At 40.3% G+C, this 18,210-nt stretch overlaps 1 protein-coding gene across 1 annotated transcript in view; it reads right to left on the bottom strand.

Annotated features, from left to right (window-relative positions):
- Nucleotides 1-10,779: 10,779 nt before the first annotated feature.
- HEG1 (heart development protein with EGF like domains 1) overlaps nt 10,780-18,210 on the bottom strand; it is a 202,783-nt gene continuing 195,352 nt past the window's right edge. Inside the window, exon 17 of the mRNA XM_072613751.1 lies at nt 10,780-11,063. Coding sequence (XP_072469852.1) covers nt 10,958-11,063 — 106 coding nt within the window. The 3' untranslated portion in view covers nt 10,780-10,957. The remainder of the gene's footprint in view (nt 11,064-18,210) is intronic.

Raw genomic sequence — 18,210 nt, 5'->3', positions numbered from 1 at the left:
TGCTACTCAGGTGACTGATGCAAGCCCTAAATCGTGGGCATAATAAATAGATATATAGGACGTTCTTTTCCAAAAGGCAGATACTGAAGTCTTTACTTGTTTAGAAATACTTAGCTGTCTGATAACATTCCTGAAATATTACTGAATTTCAGGGGAACTACATAGTAGTACAAAAACGGGTAGACTGATGGACAAGAGAAAACAATTTATATGTTACTTCTTCAATGAAGAAACAGCTTTCAGTGATCAACTCTAACACTAAGCCCCATGGACAAGGTTACTGATGCAGTCGGTACAGACATGTAAGGAGAACTTACATATGACACCATCAAGCCTACCTATGCTTTTATGAAGAGTTGGTGTGGCATCCAATGGCATGGTCATTTCAGTGAAATCTAGTTTGCTTAATCAGATAATTTCTCTAGCAAACATCAATATCCAATTACAGAAGACTTCTTTCCCCAAGGCAATGAAATACCCAGTTCAAACCCAAATGTCTCTCTCTCTCTCTCTCTCTCTCTCTCTCTCTCTCTCTCTCTCTCTCTCTCTCTCTCTCTCTCTCTCTCTCTCACACACACACACACACACACACACAGACACACAAACACATTTCACCTCCACCTTTAAAAATTCCTTATAACCCATAAGCAAGAGCTTGTCTCAGGAGAAGTGATCTCTGTTGTGAACATGAGCCCAGGGCAAAGTCAGTGGGCACAAAATAGATGGTTTTATACCACTCCATTTTCACAGATCTGCAGCAGGTTACCACAGGTTCCTAGGTCAGTGTGCTCCTCTTCTTGGGAGCCATGTTACTGTCAGACCCAAATTAAACCCATTGGCCCCAACTATAAATGAAGGATAGATAAATTGATACTTTGAGTTCAAAAATAGTTCCATAAGCCATTGTGACTGAAACTATCTCTATAAGATATTGCCTTGATCCCAGTTTGTTGGAAGGAATTCTTAAACTCAATAAAGAGGGAAATATTTTTTGGAAAGGGGTGTTGCTGTGATAAAAAACATACTGGGGGAAGAACTCTTATGTTTCATCTAGCAGTTTGTGGCACTTCACAACTTCATTTCCTGCCACTTTCTGTGATACAGTAAATCCTGGGCTCATGGTTAATTTTCTTTCCTTTTTTTTCTTTAAGATATCAAGGAAAATTTATTAAAATAGAGTTGAGAGGAATTGAACACCTTGGTCAAGGTGAACTGGATGCTTCTTCAGAAGGAGAGAGAGAGAGAGAGAAAGAGAGAGAGAGAGAGAGACAGAGACAGAGACAGAGAGAGAGATACAGATACAGATGAGGTCGTTTTTATGTTTGTGAAGGATAGATCCTCCCATCAGAGGACACATCCATTCTCTTTTGGGTCACAATCTTCCTTTTTAATGTATTTATGTATTTATTTATTTTTATATTTTGACATATATTTCCACAAAATTTTGACTTTCAATTTTTCTCCCCATCTCTCCCCTCTCCCCTTCCCATAATACCTTGCATTCTGATTACCCCTTCCCTCAATGTACCCTCCCTTCTATCACACTCCACCCTTCACTTATCCCCATCTTCTCTTTTTTCTTGTAGGGCAAGATAAATTTCTATACCCCATTACCTGTGTTTCTTATTTCTCATTTATATGCAATAATAATTCTCAGCATTTGTTTCTAATACTTTGAATTCCAACTTTTCTCCTTCCCTCCCTCCCTCCCCATCCCCACTGAGAAGGCAAGCAATTCTATACAGGCCATATATGTGTAATTTTCCAAAAGACTTCCATAATTAGCAGGTTGTGTAATACTAAGTATGTTGCCCTCTATCCTACCCTGTCTTCCCTTTTTTTATTCTCTCATTTGACCTTGTCCCTTCCTAAAAGCGTTTACTTCTAGTTACTCTCTTCTTCCATTTGCCCTCCCTTCCATCATCCCCTCACCCTACTTGTCCCCTTCTCCCCTACTTTCATATGATGTAAGATAGATTTTTCACACCAAATTTAGTGAGCATGTTATTCCCTCCTTAAGCCATATGTGAAGAGAGTAAGCTTCACTTTTCCACTCTCACCTTCTCCCTTTTCTCCTCCATTGAACAAGATTTTTCTTCTCTCTTTTTTGAGTTATAGCCTGTCCCATTTCATTTCTCCTTTTCTCCTCCCAGTATTTTCCTCCCTCACCAGTTAATTTTTATTTTTTTATGGATATCATCTCTTCTGATTCAATTCAACTTGTACTCTCTGTCTTTACGTGTATGTGTATGTGTGTATATGTAATCCCTCCACCTACTCAAATACTGAGAAAAGTCTCAAGAGTTATAAATATTATCTTTCTATGTAGGAATCTAAACAGTTCAGCTTTAGAAGTTCTTTTATTATTTCTCTTTCCTGTTTACTTTTTCATGTGTCTCTTGATTCTTGTGTTTGAAAGTCAAATTTTTTTATTTAGCTCTGATCTTTTCATCATGAATGCTTGAAAGTCCTCTATATCATTGAATGACCATTTACTCCCTTGAAGTATTATACTCAGTTTTGCTGGGTAGGTGATTCTTGGTTTTAATCCCAGTTTCTTTGACTTCTAGAATATCCTTTTCCAAGCCTTTCAATCCTTTAATGTTGAAGCTGTCAGATCCTGTGTTATCCTGATTGTATTTCCACAATACTCAAATTGTTTCTTTCTAGCTGCTTGCAATATTTTCTCTTTGACCTGGGAAGCCTGAAATTTGGCCACAACATTCCTAGGAGTTTCCATTTTTGGGTCTCTTTCAGGAGGTGATTGATGGATTCTTTCAATATTTATTTTGGCCCCTGGTTCTAGCATATCAGGGCAGTTTTCCTTGATAATTTCATGAAAGATGATATCTAGGCTCTTTTTTGATCCTGGTTTTCAGGTAGCTCCATAATTTTTAAATTGTGTCTCCTGGATCTATTTTCCAGGTCAGTTGTTTTTCCAATGAGGTGTTTCACATTATCTTCTGTTTTTTTTCAAACTTTTGGTTTTGTTTTCTATCTTCTTGGATTATCTCATAGTCATTCATTAGTGTCCCTGAACTCAATTCTCTCTTTCAAAGAACTATTTTGTTCGGTAAGCCTTTGAACTTTCTTTTCCATTTGGCTAATTCTGCTTTTTAAAGCCCCCTTCTCCTCATTGGCTCTTTTTCCAACTGAGTTAGCCTCTTTTTAAAGGTGTTATTTTCCTCAGCATTTTTTTGGTTTTCCTTTACCAGGCTGCTGATATGCTTTTCAAGTTCGTCTATGCCCTGAGCCCATTTCATATTCATTTTGGAGGTACTGGAGACAAAGGCCTTGACTTCCTCTGACAGTATGCTTTGTTCTTCCTTATCCAAAAGGATGGAAGGAGACACCTGTTCACCAAGAAAGTAACCTTCTATGGTCTTATTTTTTTCTTTTTTTTTGGATATTTTCCCAGCCAGTTACTTGACTTCTAAATCCTTTGTCAAGAGAAGGGTGCTATTGCTCCTCCTCTCCCCAGTACTATGCTCAAGGCTGAGGCTCAGATCAGCTGCTCAATTCCACCAGAGGCTGTAAGCTGAGCTCCCTGGAGAATGGACCTAGTCTGCTTCCATGTAGCTACCCAACTCCTGCTGCTGCCTCCTGAGACTAGTGCTGGGGGAACCCCATTCCCCTCTCTCCCAGCTGGGAAAGTCCTCCCACACTGACCTTTTGAGCTTTCTTTGTCTCTTGTGGGTTGAGGGATCTGGGACCCTCCCTGCTGGGAATTCTGCCCTGGAGGTCTGTTCCCATCCTGTTCCTCCTAGTGCTGCACTGCCAGAGCTGGGCTCTGCTCTGCTCAGCGACCCATGAAATAGACCTTTCCTGTCAGCCTTCCAGGTTACCTTTGGCTGGAAACCTCTGTGGCTTCTGCTGCTCTAGAATTTGTTGAGAGTCATTTTTTACAGGTATTTGGTGGGCTGTGGGGGAAGCACTAGAGTATATGCATCTTTCTACTCCGCCGTCTTGGATCTGCCCCCACAGCTCATTTTCTGTTTGGCTTGAAGTTACAGAAAAAATCTAGAAGCATATACAGGAAAGAAGACTATACACCAAAATTTCCCTCGTGTCTCAGGGCATTTTCTGAGTATGATTAGAACACACTCATTGTTTAGCATATAAGCACTGAGGAAGACTCTTGGAGAAAAGTTCATAATAGTAAATACTTTGCTGCAAAGTGGGACCATCCAGTGCCAATATCCAATGGAACTGTCTAAAGTTGCCAGAATTCAGTTCTGGAATAGTCTCAAGTTGAGCTTGGTTAAGGGTATTTAAAAAACAAACAAACAAATCCAAACAACCAAAGTCTAAATTGAGAAACTAGTGGGTCTCTGCAATGGCACCAAACATTTACACTCATCCCTAGTGGTAGCATCCATGACATGTCACTCAAAAACAAATCTGTTCTTACTGACCCATTATCATGTTTCACTGTAACACATATGAACACTGAATAGTAAAGAATGAGCAGCCCGTAACTAATTCCTTTCAGTCTTTTCCATCTTTAAATCCTCTGTCCCATCCCTTGTGTGCCATGTAACTTTCCACTTTGAATGGTCTATGAAGCAGCAAGTGTTCTTGGGAGTCTTCTGATTCCATATCTTGAGTAGATAGAATTCATGTGTAAATAACACAGAATGACAGTGGCTACGCACTGTCCAGTGGTGTCTCCTGCTCTCGTCACTGATGAAAGAAAAGTTATACCGTCCAGGATAGATGCAAGAATGCCAAGATCCTGGCAAGCCAGTGTAGGTAGTGGATATCACTGCCACATTGTATATAGCTAGTTTATACAAAGGTATTTGCATGCTCTCTCCATTAATCTGTGGGCTCTTTGAGGGAAGAGACTTTTACCCTTCTTTGTATCCCCAGCACTGTGCTCAACAAGTGTTATTGACTGATGGAAATCGACTGTTGCTCTATTCAGGTCTCAACTTTCTATCAGTGCTAAGATTACTGCAGAGGACTGAAAACTTGGGTTCATTTACATTGCTGGCTGTTAATACTTGTGATCAGTTTATAGTAACTCTAAATCTAATTCCATGGTAACATGTAGATGAATTAGTTCTAACTTTGACAATGATGATCAAGTTGTTTGAAGATTATTGAGGTAAGTCACAGCTAAAGTGTTTCACTAGGAGAGAGACACAGAGAGACAGAGACAGAGAGAAACAGAGACAAAGAGAGACAGAGAAAGAGAGAGGCAGAGAGACAGACAGAGAGAGAGAGAGAGAGAGAGAGAGAGAGAGAGAGAATGTGTGTGTGTGTGGTACATGCAGACACACAAGTAAAACCAAAGGAAGGATAAGTTTTCTTCAATGAGATAACTTTTGTAAAGATAATGCTTTGCATGAAAGTGCTATAAAATTCTAGTTATTACAAAAGGGGGAGGAAAAGTTTAGCTGAAAGAAAATAGTTTTTTTTACGAAGTGGGTCCTTTAATTTGCAAAATCATTTGTTTTTGAGAGAAGAATTAAACCTGTTGATGAATTCAGGAAATATCATACATAAATAAACTCATCAGGTAATTTGAAACCTAACAATTTACACAATGAGCACAATGATGTACAAGAAAATTACACTAAAAGATATCAGAACTCTGGTCAATGCTACGGCCAATGGTGGTGTCATACGACTGATGCCATCCTTTCAATCAAGGAGGGGCAGACTATGAGTGAGGAATGGTCATATCCTGTTAGATCTGGATAATGTATTAGATTATTTTCCCTAATTGTACTTCTTTGTTTAAAAGCAATGGTTCTATATCTTAAATACACTCCCTCATACCCACCACATTTTAGAATCTCTAGTTTGCTTCAAGAGAAAGGTCAGGAGCCACTTTCAATGTGAAAACTTTCCAGATGCCTCTGAGGAGTAACCTCCCCTCCAGAATCAGGTTATGCCTGTCAGACTGTCTGTCTATCTATCTATCTATTTATCTATCTGTCTGTCTCCCTATCTTGTCTATCCCTTTCTCATCATATCTATCTAATCCATCCATCCATCCATTTATCTAATATATATATGTGTGTGTGTGTGTGTGTGTGTGTGTGTATATATATATATATATATATATATAGTTCCATTATCTAGAGACATCTACAGATATTTCTATGTACATATACATGGATAAAATATAAAAAATCAATACAAATGTATATCAATCTGTCTTGAGAAGACATCTCTACAAATCTTCTTGTGGGGAAGTGATAGCAATGTTTTTTAAGTGTCAATAAAACATTTATTTGAAAAATGTTAAAGAAATTTGGAATCTAGAAATAATTCTACCACTGTATCTTGCTTCTCCCTATTTTTTCCCACAAATTCCCTCCTCCACCCTCAGGTAAAATTTTAAAATAATTCATCCAAACAAACAGTTCTCTAGCTCCAGGAAATTGGTCCCTCCCATCCAAAGTCTGAATCCTCATCATTATTTCCATGGCAACTACAGAAATATGACCTTTGGAATAAGAATGGTACTATTAAGAGCCTAGAGGGGGCAAGGTTTCATTACTATTATCTTGTACCTCTAGCTAATACTCCTATGCTATGCAGAGAATTTAATTTTCAACTCTGGTGCTCTCTGACTGTGTATTCATTTCCTATTTCATACAGTACAGTGCAAAATGACCCTTGGACAGCACACACGAGAATGAAGGGGAGCCACGAATGGAAGGGAGACTTGCTATCTTTTTAGTACAGTTTTTATGGATGTGTCCCTACTGAAGAATTTTCCCTTCATATGGAATGTAAGTGAAAAGAAGACCAGATTTAGAGGTCAGAAGTGTGAATTCTAGCTCTTTCTCTTATCATCAGTATAGCTGTTGGCAATCCTCTCAGCCTTGGTTTCCTCAATTGTCGAAAAAAAGGGGCTGGAAAACAGTATTTCTTTTGGCCTTCCCCTTCTCTCCCCTCACATGGTCACCATTGTAGTTTAGGCCCTCTTGACCCTCAACCCAAACTACTACAACAACCTCCTAATTAATTTCCCTGCCTCAAACCTCTCCCTACTCCAAACAACCCTGCACACAGATCTAAAGTGATTTCCCTGAAATGTAAGTCTCATCATGTCACTTCCCATTCAATAATAAACTCTAATGGCTATCTTTTGACTCTAGGATCAAATGGAAATTCTTCTGGGATTTCAAGCTCTTTGCAGCCTGGCCCCAACCTGCCATTCCAGTTTTATGATACGATATTTTCCTTCCTCTACTTCCCATCCAGTCACACTGTCCTTACCATTTATTCCTCAGATATGACCTCTCTCAGCCTCAATGCTTTTGCATGGCTCTGGCCATGACTGAAATATATTCTCTGCTCACCTCCAACTCTTAGAAACCCTTCATGACAAGGTTCAAATACAACCTTCTATAAGAATCTTTTCCCAGCCCCACTTCCCCTCCTCTAAAATTAATCTCTGTCTTTCTCTGTCTCTCTGTCTCTCTCTCTGTCTTTCCTTTCCCCTCTTTTTCTTTCTCTCTGTCTCATTCTCTGTCATCATCATCATCATCATCATCATCGTCATCGTCATCATCATCATCATCATCATTACCAATCTGTACATGCTAGGTAGCACAATGGATAGAGCTCTGGGTCTGGAGTCAGGAAGTCCTGAGTTCAAATCCAGTTTCATACACTTGCTAGCAGTGTGACCCTGGGGAAGAAAATGGAAATGTTTGCCTCAGTTTCCACAACTGTAAAATAAGGATAATAATAGCACCTACCTCCTAGGGCAATTTGAGTATCAAACGAGATAATGTTTGTAAAACACTTAGCACAGTGTCTAACACATATTAAGGGCTTAATAAATGCTTGTGTCAGGATCTGAGTTCAAATACAGTCTGATACTTACTTGTTGTGTGACCCTGGTCAAGTTATTTAAAACCCTAATTGCCTCTAAAAGCAAAAATAGATAGATAGAGATAGATAGATACTTATGTTCGTCCTTATTCCTTTCATTATTCACTTCAATAAACAATTATTAAGTGCTTACTATGTACCAGTCGCTTTTCTAAGGGTTGGTGCTACAAAAAGAAGCAAGACATGGCTCCTACTCTCAAGAACTTCATAGTCTAATGGGATAATCAACACTGAAACAAATAAATACAATGCAAGATACATGTAGAATAAATAGGAAACAATTAAAAGAGGGAAAGCACTGGAATTAAGAGTTAGGGAAGGTTTCCTGTAGAAAGTGGGATTTTATTTGTGGCTTGAAGGAAGCCAATGAGGTCATTAGTTGGAGCAGAGGAAGGAGAGCATTCCAGGCACAGGAAACAGCCAGAGAAAATGCTGAAAGTCAAGAGACAGAGTGTTTTCTTAGGGAAACAGCCAAGAGGGCAGTGTTACTGTATCAAAGAGCACATCAGGGATTAAAGTGTAAGAAGGCTGCAAAGATAGGAAGGGGGTAGGTGATGAACAGCTTTGAATGCCAAATAGAACTTTCTGTATTTGGTCCTGAAGATAATAGGAAGGCACTGGAGTTTCTTGAGGAGGGAGGACATGATCAGATCTGTGTTTTAGGAAAATCACTTTAGTGGCTGAATGGAGGATGGATTGGAATGGGGAGAGACTTGAGGCAGGCAGATCTACCAGCAGGGTATTGTGATAGTCCAGGTGTAAGGTGAGGAGGATCTGCCCCAGAGTGTTTGCCATGTCAGAGGAGAGAAGGGGGTGCATTGGAGAGATGTTGCAAAGGTGAAATGAACAGGCATCATCAATAGTTTGGATAAGGGGGCTGAGAGGTGGTGAGGAATTCAGGATGATTCTTATGTTGTGAGCCTGAGGGACTGGGAACATGGTCTTGTTCTCCATGGAAACAGGGAAGGTAGGAGGCAGGGGTGAGGTAGGGTTTAAGGGTAAAGATAATAAGTTCTGTTTTGAACATATTGGGTTTAAGATGCCTACTAGACATCTAGTTTGGAACATCTGGAAGAAAGTTGGAGGTTGGCAGAGAGACTAAGGCAGGATAGGTAGATCTGAAAATCATCAGCATACAGATGATAATTAAGTCCATGAAAGCTGAGGTGGTCACCAAGTAAAGTACAGTATAGAGGGAAAAGAGAAGAGGGCCCAGGACAGAACTCTGAGGGGCACCTATGGTGACAGACATGATCTGGAGGAGAATTCAGCAAAGGAGACAGACAAGGAGCAGTCAGATAGGTAGAAGTAGAAATAGGAAAGATTGGTGTCCCAAAATCTGGGAGAGAAAAAAGTATCAAGAAGGAGAGAGTGATCCACAGAGGTCAAGAAGAATGAAGATTCAGAAAAGGTCATTGCATTTGGCAACTAAATTATCATCAGTAACTTCAAAGTACTTTCAGCGGAATGATAAGGTCAGAAGCCAAACTGTAAGAGATTAGAAAAAAGAATGAGAGGAGAGAAAGTGGAAATGGTTTTTTTGAGGCGTTTAGCTAAAAATGGCAGAAGAAAAATAGGATGATAATGAGAATGGAAGGTTCAAGTAAGGGTTTTTCAGGATAGAGATACATAGGCATATTCATAGGCAGGTACATATGCACACACATACACACCATCCAAAGTTCCCTCTTGCAAACTATATGCTCCTGGAGGGTTGAGAATATTTCACTATTTCCCTTGAATACCCAGACCTTTGCATACATTGGGTGCTTAATAAATGCTTAACCTTTGTATACAGTAGGAACTTAATGTCTGTTGATCAATTGGCTAATTTCTAGACTCTCATCTCTAAGTCTATGCTCCTCTGAGAACATGAGTTTCTACACTACTCTGAGTAACAGTTATCGTTGATGATGTCAAAGATGATGAGATAATCTTTCCATACCCTGGTAAATGTCAATCTCATTTACAAAAGGGAAACTGTACTACCCACCACCTGGGGCACGAGAATGAATCTGTAAAGTAGGGAAAGTCAGGATAGGATGATGAAGTTGCTACTTGTTCTAACTCTCCATGTTATTATACATATCATACAGTCACAGAGTTGGAAGTGCTCATAGAAATAACTGATTCCCCAACCCTCATTTAACAGAAGAGCAGACTGAATTCAGATAGTTGACACGACCTCTTTAAAATCACACAGCTAGCAGAGACACAACTGGGCCTAGAATGCAGTTCTCCCTGCTTTCAAGTATTCTTTTCCATTAAACCATGCTGACTGTGGTCACTTAAGCCTAGAGATGGAGTTTTCTGGAGAAGCAAATGTGGAATGGTCACATAGCACATATCTCATAAGAGATTTGTGTAAATAGAGACTGACTCAAAGCAACGGAAACAGCGATCACTTGGATGCTATGTTAGGAAGACATCGGTTGTGCCAGATTGGGAGTCAGGTAGACCTGGCTTCAAATCCTACCTCAGTCATTTACTACCCACATGACTCTGGTCAAGGCACTTTAACCTTTCAAGGCCTCAGTTTCATTATCTGTCAAAGGAGGACACTGAACTCAATGGCCTCTAAAGTCCATCTTAGCTCTAAGTTTATAATTTTATGATCCTAATCTGGAAACAAAAAACATCAAACCAACCTACTCAGACTTCAGAGGGGCATAGGGAGATGTAATGTGGCTTCTTGGGGGAAGATTATTTTGACTAATGCCATATCTTGCAAATGCATGTACTGAATGGATATACAACCCTCTCACACTGCAATCTCCAAATACAACCCATACTATACAAATAAACCATAATCAAATTAACTCTAAAATCATGCAAATGTGAGTCGCATGGTGCCATTCTCTCCTTATAACAGTGATACTTAAACAGGGATGTTTATATTGGAACATATTTTATTTATATTCTGTAGCCTAAAGAACCAAAACACTTGAGGCTGTGACATGGGACAGACCCGACCACTCTAAGCCTGAATCAAGTGACCCCAGTTTGTTCTTAGCTTGTGAATACAAACAGAGTAATAGACGTCAGTCATCTGGAGAAGGTTCCTAGTACTTCCGTTCTCATGCATCTCGATGGCCTCTCAGCCCCATTCCTGTGATCGAGGGTTCTTGGGGTACTCAGAGTATGGGGACATTTGGAAATCACCACTTTTGAAGATGAGTTTGCTTATGTCATTTTTATTCTTTCTGTGGAAGGAAAAGGTTACATTGATGAAATCAGATAACCTCAGCTTAACGAGTTTTGATACAAGAGGACCAGATATTGCTTGTGGAACAATTTAAAAGGAACGCTGTTATACTGTTTTTGGAGAAGTAATCCCATTTTTTAAAAAACAATATTCCTGGGGGCGGAGCCAAGATGGCGGAATAGAAAGACACACATACGCTAGCTCCAAACCCACAGCCCATAAATTATCTGTAAAAAAGATTCTGGAACAACAAATTCTGGAGCAGCAGATGCCACAGAACAACTGAGTAGATGAGATTTGTGTTCCAGAGAGCCCTGACATGAAAGGTCTGTTGCGCCCCGGATCAGGAGCCGAGCCCAGCCCTGCCATGGCCGCCTGGCACCAAGAGAAGCAGATCCAAGGAGGCTTCAGGGACAGAATCTCCAGCAGCTGCACGGGTCCCTCCACCCACAGGTGACAAGGGTCGGTGAGAGAGACTTTTTGGGTGGCCGACAGGGGAGTGGGGTGTCCCCGTGGCTCGGGCCCCCTCGGGAGGCAGCAGTGGAGGCAGGAGCAGACCAGGGCTCCCCACGCAGGCAGGAGCCTGGATCCATTGTTGAAGGTGTCTGCATAAAACCGCTGAGGGACCTGAGCCCAGGAGGCGGCCCTGCCCCCACCTGAGCACCTGAACTTAACCTCAACACTGAATAGCAGCCCTGCCCCCATCCAAAGCCCTGAGGCTGGGGAGCAGTATTTGAATCTCAGACCCCAAGCTTTGGCTGGGCGGATCCGGAGGTGTGAAGAGAATATTCAGAAGTCAAGTCACTGGCTGGGAAAATGCCCAGAAGAGGGGAAAAAAATAAGACCATAGAAGGTTACTTTCTTGGTGAACAGGTATTTCCTCCCTTCCTTTCTGATGAGGAAGAACAATGCTTACCATCAGGGAAAGACACAGAAGTCAAGGCTTCTGTATCCCAGCCCACTCAATGGGCTCAGGCCATGGAAGAGCTCAAAAAGGATTTTGAAAATCAAGTTAGAGAGGTGGAGGAAAAGCTGGGAAGAGAAATGAGAGACATGCAGGTAAAGCATGAAAAACAAGTAAACACCCTGCTAAAGGAGACCCAAAAAAATGCTGAAGAAAATAACACCTTGAAAAATAGGCTAACTCAATTGGCAAAAGAGGTTCAAAAAGCCAATGAAGAGAAGAATGCTTTCAAAAGCAGAATTAGCCAAATGGAAAAGGAGGTTCAAAAGCTCACTGAAGAAAATAGTTCTTTCAAAATTAGAATGGAACAGATGGAGGCCAATGACTTTATGAGAAACCAAGAAATCACAAAACAAAACCAAAAGAATGAAAAAATGGAAGATAATGTGAAATATCTCATGGGAAAAACAACTGACCTGGAAAATAGATCCAGGAGAGACAATTTAAAAATTATGGGACTACCTGAAAGCCATGATCAAAAAAAGAGCTTAGACATCATCTTTCATGAAATTATCAAGGAAAACTGCCCTGAGATTCTAGAACCAGAGGGCAAAATAACTATTCAAGGAATCCACAGACCACGGCCTGAAAGAGATCCAAAAAGAGAAACTCTTAGGAACATTGTGACTAAATTCCAGAGTTCCCAGGTCAAGGAGAAAATATTGCAAGCAGCTAGAAAGAAACAATTCAAATACTGTGGAAATACAATCAGGATAACACAAGATCTAGCAGCTTCTACATTGAGGGATCGAAGGGCGTGGAATAGGGTATTCCAGAAGTCAAAGGAACTAGGACTAAAACCAAGAATCACCTACCCAGCAAAACTGAGTAGAATACTTCAGGGGAAAAATTGGTCTTTTAATGAAATAGAGGACTTCCAAGCATTCTTGATGAAATGACAAGAGCTGAGAATAAAATTTGACTTTCAAACAGAGGAATGAAGAGAAGCATGAAAAGGTAAACAGCAAAAAGAAGTATTAAGGGACTTGCTGAAGTTGAACTGTTTACATTCCTATATGGAAAGACAATATTTGTAACTCTTGAAACTATTCAGTATCTGGGTACTGGGTGGGATTACACACACACACATGCACACGCACATGCACACACACATAGAGACAGAGTGCACAGAGTGAATTGAAGAGGATGGGATCATATCTTAAAAAAATGAAATCAAGCAGCGAGAGAGAAATATATTGGGAGGAGAAAGGGAGAAATGGAATGTGGCAAATTATCTCTCATAAAAGAGGCAGGCAAAAGACTTATTAGTGGAGGAAAAAAGAGGGGAGGTGAGAGAAAAACATGAAGTTTACTCTCATCACATTCCACTAAAGGAAGGAATAAAATGCACACTCATTTTGGTATGAAAACCTATCTTACAATACAGGAAGGTGGGGGATAAGGAGATAAGCAGGGTGGGGGGGAGGATGGAAGGGAGGGCATGGGGAAGAGGGAGCAATTTGAGGTCAACACTCATGGGGAGGGACAGGATCAACAGAGAGAATAGAAGCAATGGGGGGCAGGATAGGATGGAGGGAAATATAGTTAGTCTTATACAACACGACTATTATGGAAGTCATTTGCAAAACTACACAGATTTGGCCTATATTGAATTGCTTGCCTTCCAAAGGGAAGGGGTGGGGAGGGAGGCAGGAAGAGAAGTTGGAACTCAAAGTTTTAGGAACAATTGTCGAGTACTGTTCTTGCCACTAGGAAATAAGAAATACAGGTAAAGGGGTATAGAAAGTTATTTGGCCTTATAGGACAAAAGAGAAGATGGAGACAAGGGCAGACAGGGATGATAGAAGAGAGAGCAGATTGGTGATAAGGGTAATTAGCATGCTTAGTGTTTTGGTGTGGGGGGAGGACAAAAGGGGAGAAAATTTGGAACCCAAAATTTTGTGAAAATGAATGTTAAAAGTTAAATTAGTTAATTAATTAATTAAAAGAAAAGAAAAGAAAAGAAACCAAAAAACCCCCAATATTCCTATTATCACAAATGAAGCAGCACATTGGATTAGTTGATCCAATTTCAAAAATGAAAGTACAAAGAATTTGAAATTTTAAATATATATAATGATATTTCCCAACAATACAGTCAATGTGTATTAGAGGCAGAGCTTAGACCTACACCCCTCTAACCCCATGGCCAATTCTCCATCCATTCTGACACATCACTTCATCAGTGATGCTGCCTTACTTGTATGTTGTGCTCTATGACTTACAAAATGCTTTCACCAAGAGTCTCTAATGAGTATTTGAACAGAAAGTCAGCTTAACAGGGTGGATGCAGAGCCAGCCTCGGAGTCAGGAAGCCCTGAATTCAAACCCTGCCTCTGACAGATTCTGTATGTGTGACCCTGGACAAGTCACTTAACTTCTCAGCTCTAAGCAAGGCAGCTGGGTGGCAAAATGAAAAGAGCATTGAGCCTGGAGTCAAGAAAACCTGAGTTCAAATCTAACCTCACACAATTCCTAGCTATGTGATCTTGGGCAAGTCACTTAACCTCTGTCTGCCTCAGTTTCCTCAACCATAAAATGAGGTTAATAATAGCATCTACCTCCCAGGGTTATTATGAAGATCACATAAGATACCATTTGTGAAGTCCTGAACACTGTGCCTGACACATAGTAAGCATTTAATAAATTTGTGTTGCCTTTGTCTCCTCCCCCCACTCCCTGTAAGACTATACATTGCAGAGAAGATTCTAACTTTCATTGGTAGGAGACATTTCTTTATACATGAGTTCCTTATATTAATGGATAGTCTCTATCTCGGAACAACACTTTGAGGTATGCAAGACAGATGTTTTCCCCATTTTACATATGGGGTAGGTTAATATAAGAGTGTGGGTTGACAGCTATTGGTGAAGTATAGCAGGAGAGTGAGGGAGGGTGTCTGAAATTTTAAAAAGCCTGGAGGCATTTCAGAGATGATCATCTAATCCAACCCTCCCATTTCAACTTTCCAGTAATAAAATGACATGGACAAAGGGGGAGGAGCCAAGATGATGGAGTGAGAGCAACTACTCACCTAAGCTCTTAGACAAACTCCCTCAGATACCTCTAACAAGAGAATCTGACCAAATTATGGAGGTCCAGAATCCAATAGGTGACAGACTGTGGCAGTTTCACAAGCCAGCACAGACTGAAAGACCTAGAGGAAGAATCATGCAGTGTACCGTACGCGCATCCTTGCAGCAGCACGGCAAAGGAGGAAAGGCCCAGGGTTTTCTGAGTCAGTGGCAGTGCAGCAGGATAGCAGTTTAGGCTGAGAGTCAAGTGGAGTCCAGAGAGCTAGAGCCTTGGAAGGAGGCCCAGGTATTTGCAGCCGCTCTGCCCAATACTTTCAGACCTCAGATTTAATGTCTGTAAACCACCTACTTGAACTTCCAGGAGCCAAAATGGCAGAATGATCAGTAAATGCTCTTTCCTCCTCCCCTTGTTGACCTTGAAAGAACCATAAAATATTTCCTCAGAAAAATCTTGCATCAGTGGGATCAGCAGAAGGGGCAAACAGTCTTGTAGAACCTGAGGCTAGGAAAATAGCTAAGGGGGATTACTCTAACTGTGACAGAAAACGGAGCTCTCCCAGATAGAGCTCCCCCCTGGGGGGTGGGGGTGGAAACTCACATGAGGACCCAGGTATGCCTAAGAGCTCCAGGGGAAATGGGAAGACACTACAGCAGCCAGGATCACCAAGCACTGAGCTTGCCTCTGTTCTAGCTCAGCTGAGGAGATCTTCTGTGACCAGACCCCTCCCCCACACTTAACAAGCTAGCTCCAGGGTTAATCTGGGGAAACCCAAATACCCTTCACTTTCTCACACCAACCAGCTCAGCACCAGGTTCTTCAGCATCTAGCTGAAAGAACCAGAGGCCACAACACACAAAGACTCACCATCATGAGCAAGAAGGAAAGGAGGAAGGAAAAGACCATAGAATCTTTCTATGGGGACAAGGACTAAAGCACAAATACCAAAGAGGTCAGTATTGAGACTGTACTCCCATCTGAAACTTCAGAAGGGACTATGAACTGCTCTCATGCACAAAGAGCACTCCTGGAACAGCTGAAGAAGGAAATAGAAGAAAAAATGGACAATGATTTTAAAAGTATGAAAAAAATTCACTGAAGAGAACAGCTCTTTAAAAAGGAACATTGAACAAATGGAAAAGGAAGCACAAAACCTAACAGGGAAAATTAGACAGATGGAAAAGGAAGTACAAAAACTAACTGGAGAAAATGATTCCTTAAAAGGAATAATTGGACAGATGGAAAAGGTGTTGCAAAAGTTAACTGAAGGAAACAATTTGATGAAAATTAGAATTGGACAAGCAGAAGCTAATGACTCTATGAGACATCAAGAATCAGTCAAATAAAATCTAAAGAATGAAAAGACAGAAGAAAATGTAAAATATCTAATTGGAAAAACAACTGACTTGGAAAGTAGATCCAGGAGAGAAAATTTAAAAATTATTGGCCTACCAGAAAGCCATGATGAAAAAAATATTCTAGACAGGATCTTCCAAGAAATCATCAAGAAAAACTGCCCAGAAGTGCTAGATTCAGAAGGCAAAATAGTCATCGAAAGAATCCACCATTCACCTCCCAAAAGGGATCGCAAACTAAAAACACAAGAAATATTGTTGCAAAATTCCAGAACTATCAAGTGAAGGAGAAAATGCTGCAGGCAACTAGAAAGAAACCATTCAAATATCGAGGAGCTGCAGTCAGGATCACACAGGACCTGGCAGCTGCAACATTAAAGGTTTGGAGGTCATGGAACATAACATTCTGGAAGACAAAGGAGCTAGGACTACAGCCAAGAATCACTTACCCAGCAAAATTAAGCATAATACCTTAAGGAGGAAAATGATCCTTCAATGAAATTGAAGGATTTCAAACTTTCATAAGGGGAACACCAGAACTAAACTAAAAATCTGACCTCCAATATCAAGATCCAAGCAAAGCATAAACAGGTAAAAAGGGAAAACAAAACATAAAGGACTCAATAAGGCTAAACTGTTTACAACCCTACAAAACAAAATGACAATTGTAACTCTTAAAAATTATATCACTAACAGTACAGATAGAAAGAATATACACAGACAGATGATATGGGTATAAGGTGAATTTGAGGGAATGACAAAACAATTATGTGATGAGAAAGAGAAGTACAAAGGGAGGGAGAGGTAGAATGGAACAAATTATCTCACATGAAGAGGCAAGAAAGACCTTTTACAGTAGAGGGGAAGATGGGAGGGTGAGCAATGGGCATCACTTGAACCTTACTCTCATCATTATTGGATCAAAGAGGGAAAAACAAACACAATCAGTTGAATATAGAACTCTATCTTACCTAACAGGGAAATAGGAGGGGAAAGGCATAAGTAAAGGGGGTGGGGGTGGGGACTGACCTAGGGGAGGGCAGATCAGGGGAAGTGGTAGACAGAAGCAAAACACTGGTGAGGTGGGAAAGCATGAAAGGAGAAAGAAGACAGGAGGAAGAATTGGATGGAGAGGAATACACAGGTAATAATCATAACTGTGAATTTGAATGGGATGAACTCTCCCATAAAACAGAAGTGGATACTAGAGTAGTTTAAAAACCAGAATCCTACAATATGTTGCCTACAAGAAACAGACTTGAAGCAGAGAGTAAAGGTAAGGGGGTGGAGCAGAATCTATTATGCTTCAGATGAAATTTTTTAAAAAAGCAGAGATAGCAATTCTGATCTTAGACAAAGTTAAATCAAAAATATACCTAATTAAAAGAGATAATAAAGGAAATGACATTGTGCTAAAAGATACCATAGAAAATGAAGCAATCTGATTAGAAGAGCAAGGAGTAGCCTACCTATGAGATCTATGGGGAGGTGAAGAATTACTGAACAAACAAGGGACAGAGAGCATTATGAAATGCAAAATAAATAAGTTTGATCATATTGCATTGAAAAAGCTTTTGTGCAAACAAAACCAATGCAACCAAGATTAGAAGGAAAACAGCTGGTAAACAATCTTTAAGACAAGTGACTCTGATAAAGCCTTTATTTCTTAAAAATATAGAGAAGCGAGTCATATTTATAAGAATACAAGTCATTCCCCAATTCATAAATGGTCAAAGTATATGAACAAGTCGTTTTTATATGAAGAAATCAAAGATATCTATAGGTATATGAAG

The sequence above is a fragment of the Notamacropus eugenii genome, chromosome 5, assembly GCF_028372415.1.
Source record: "Notamacropus eugenii isolate mMacEug1 chromosome 5, mMacEug1.pri_v2, whole genome shotgun sequence".
NCBI lineage: Eukaryota > Metazoa > Chordata > Mammalia > Diprotodontia > Macropodidae > Notamacropus > Notamacropus eugenii.
Note: the sequence above shows the minus strand (reverse complement) of the source record. Positions and strands in the feature narration are given on the sequence as shown.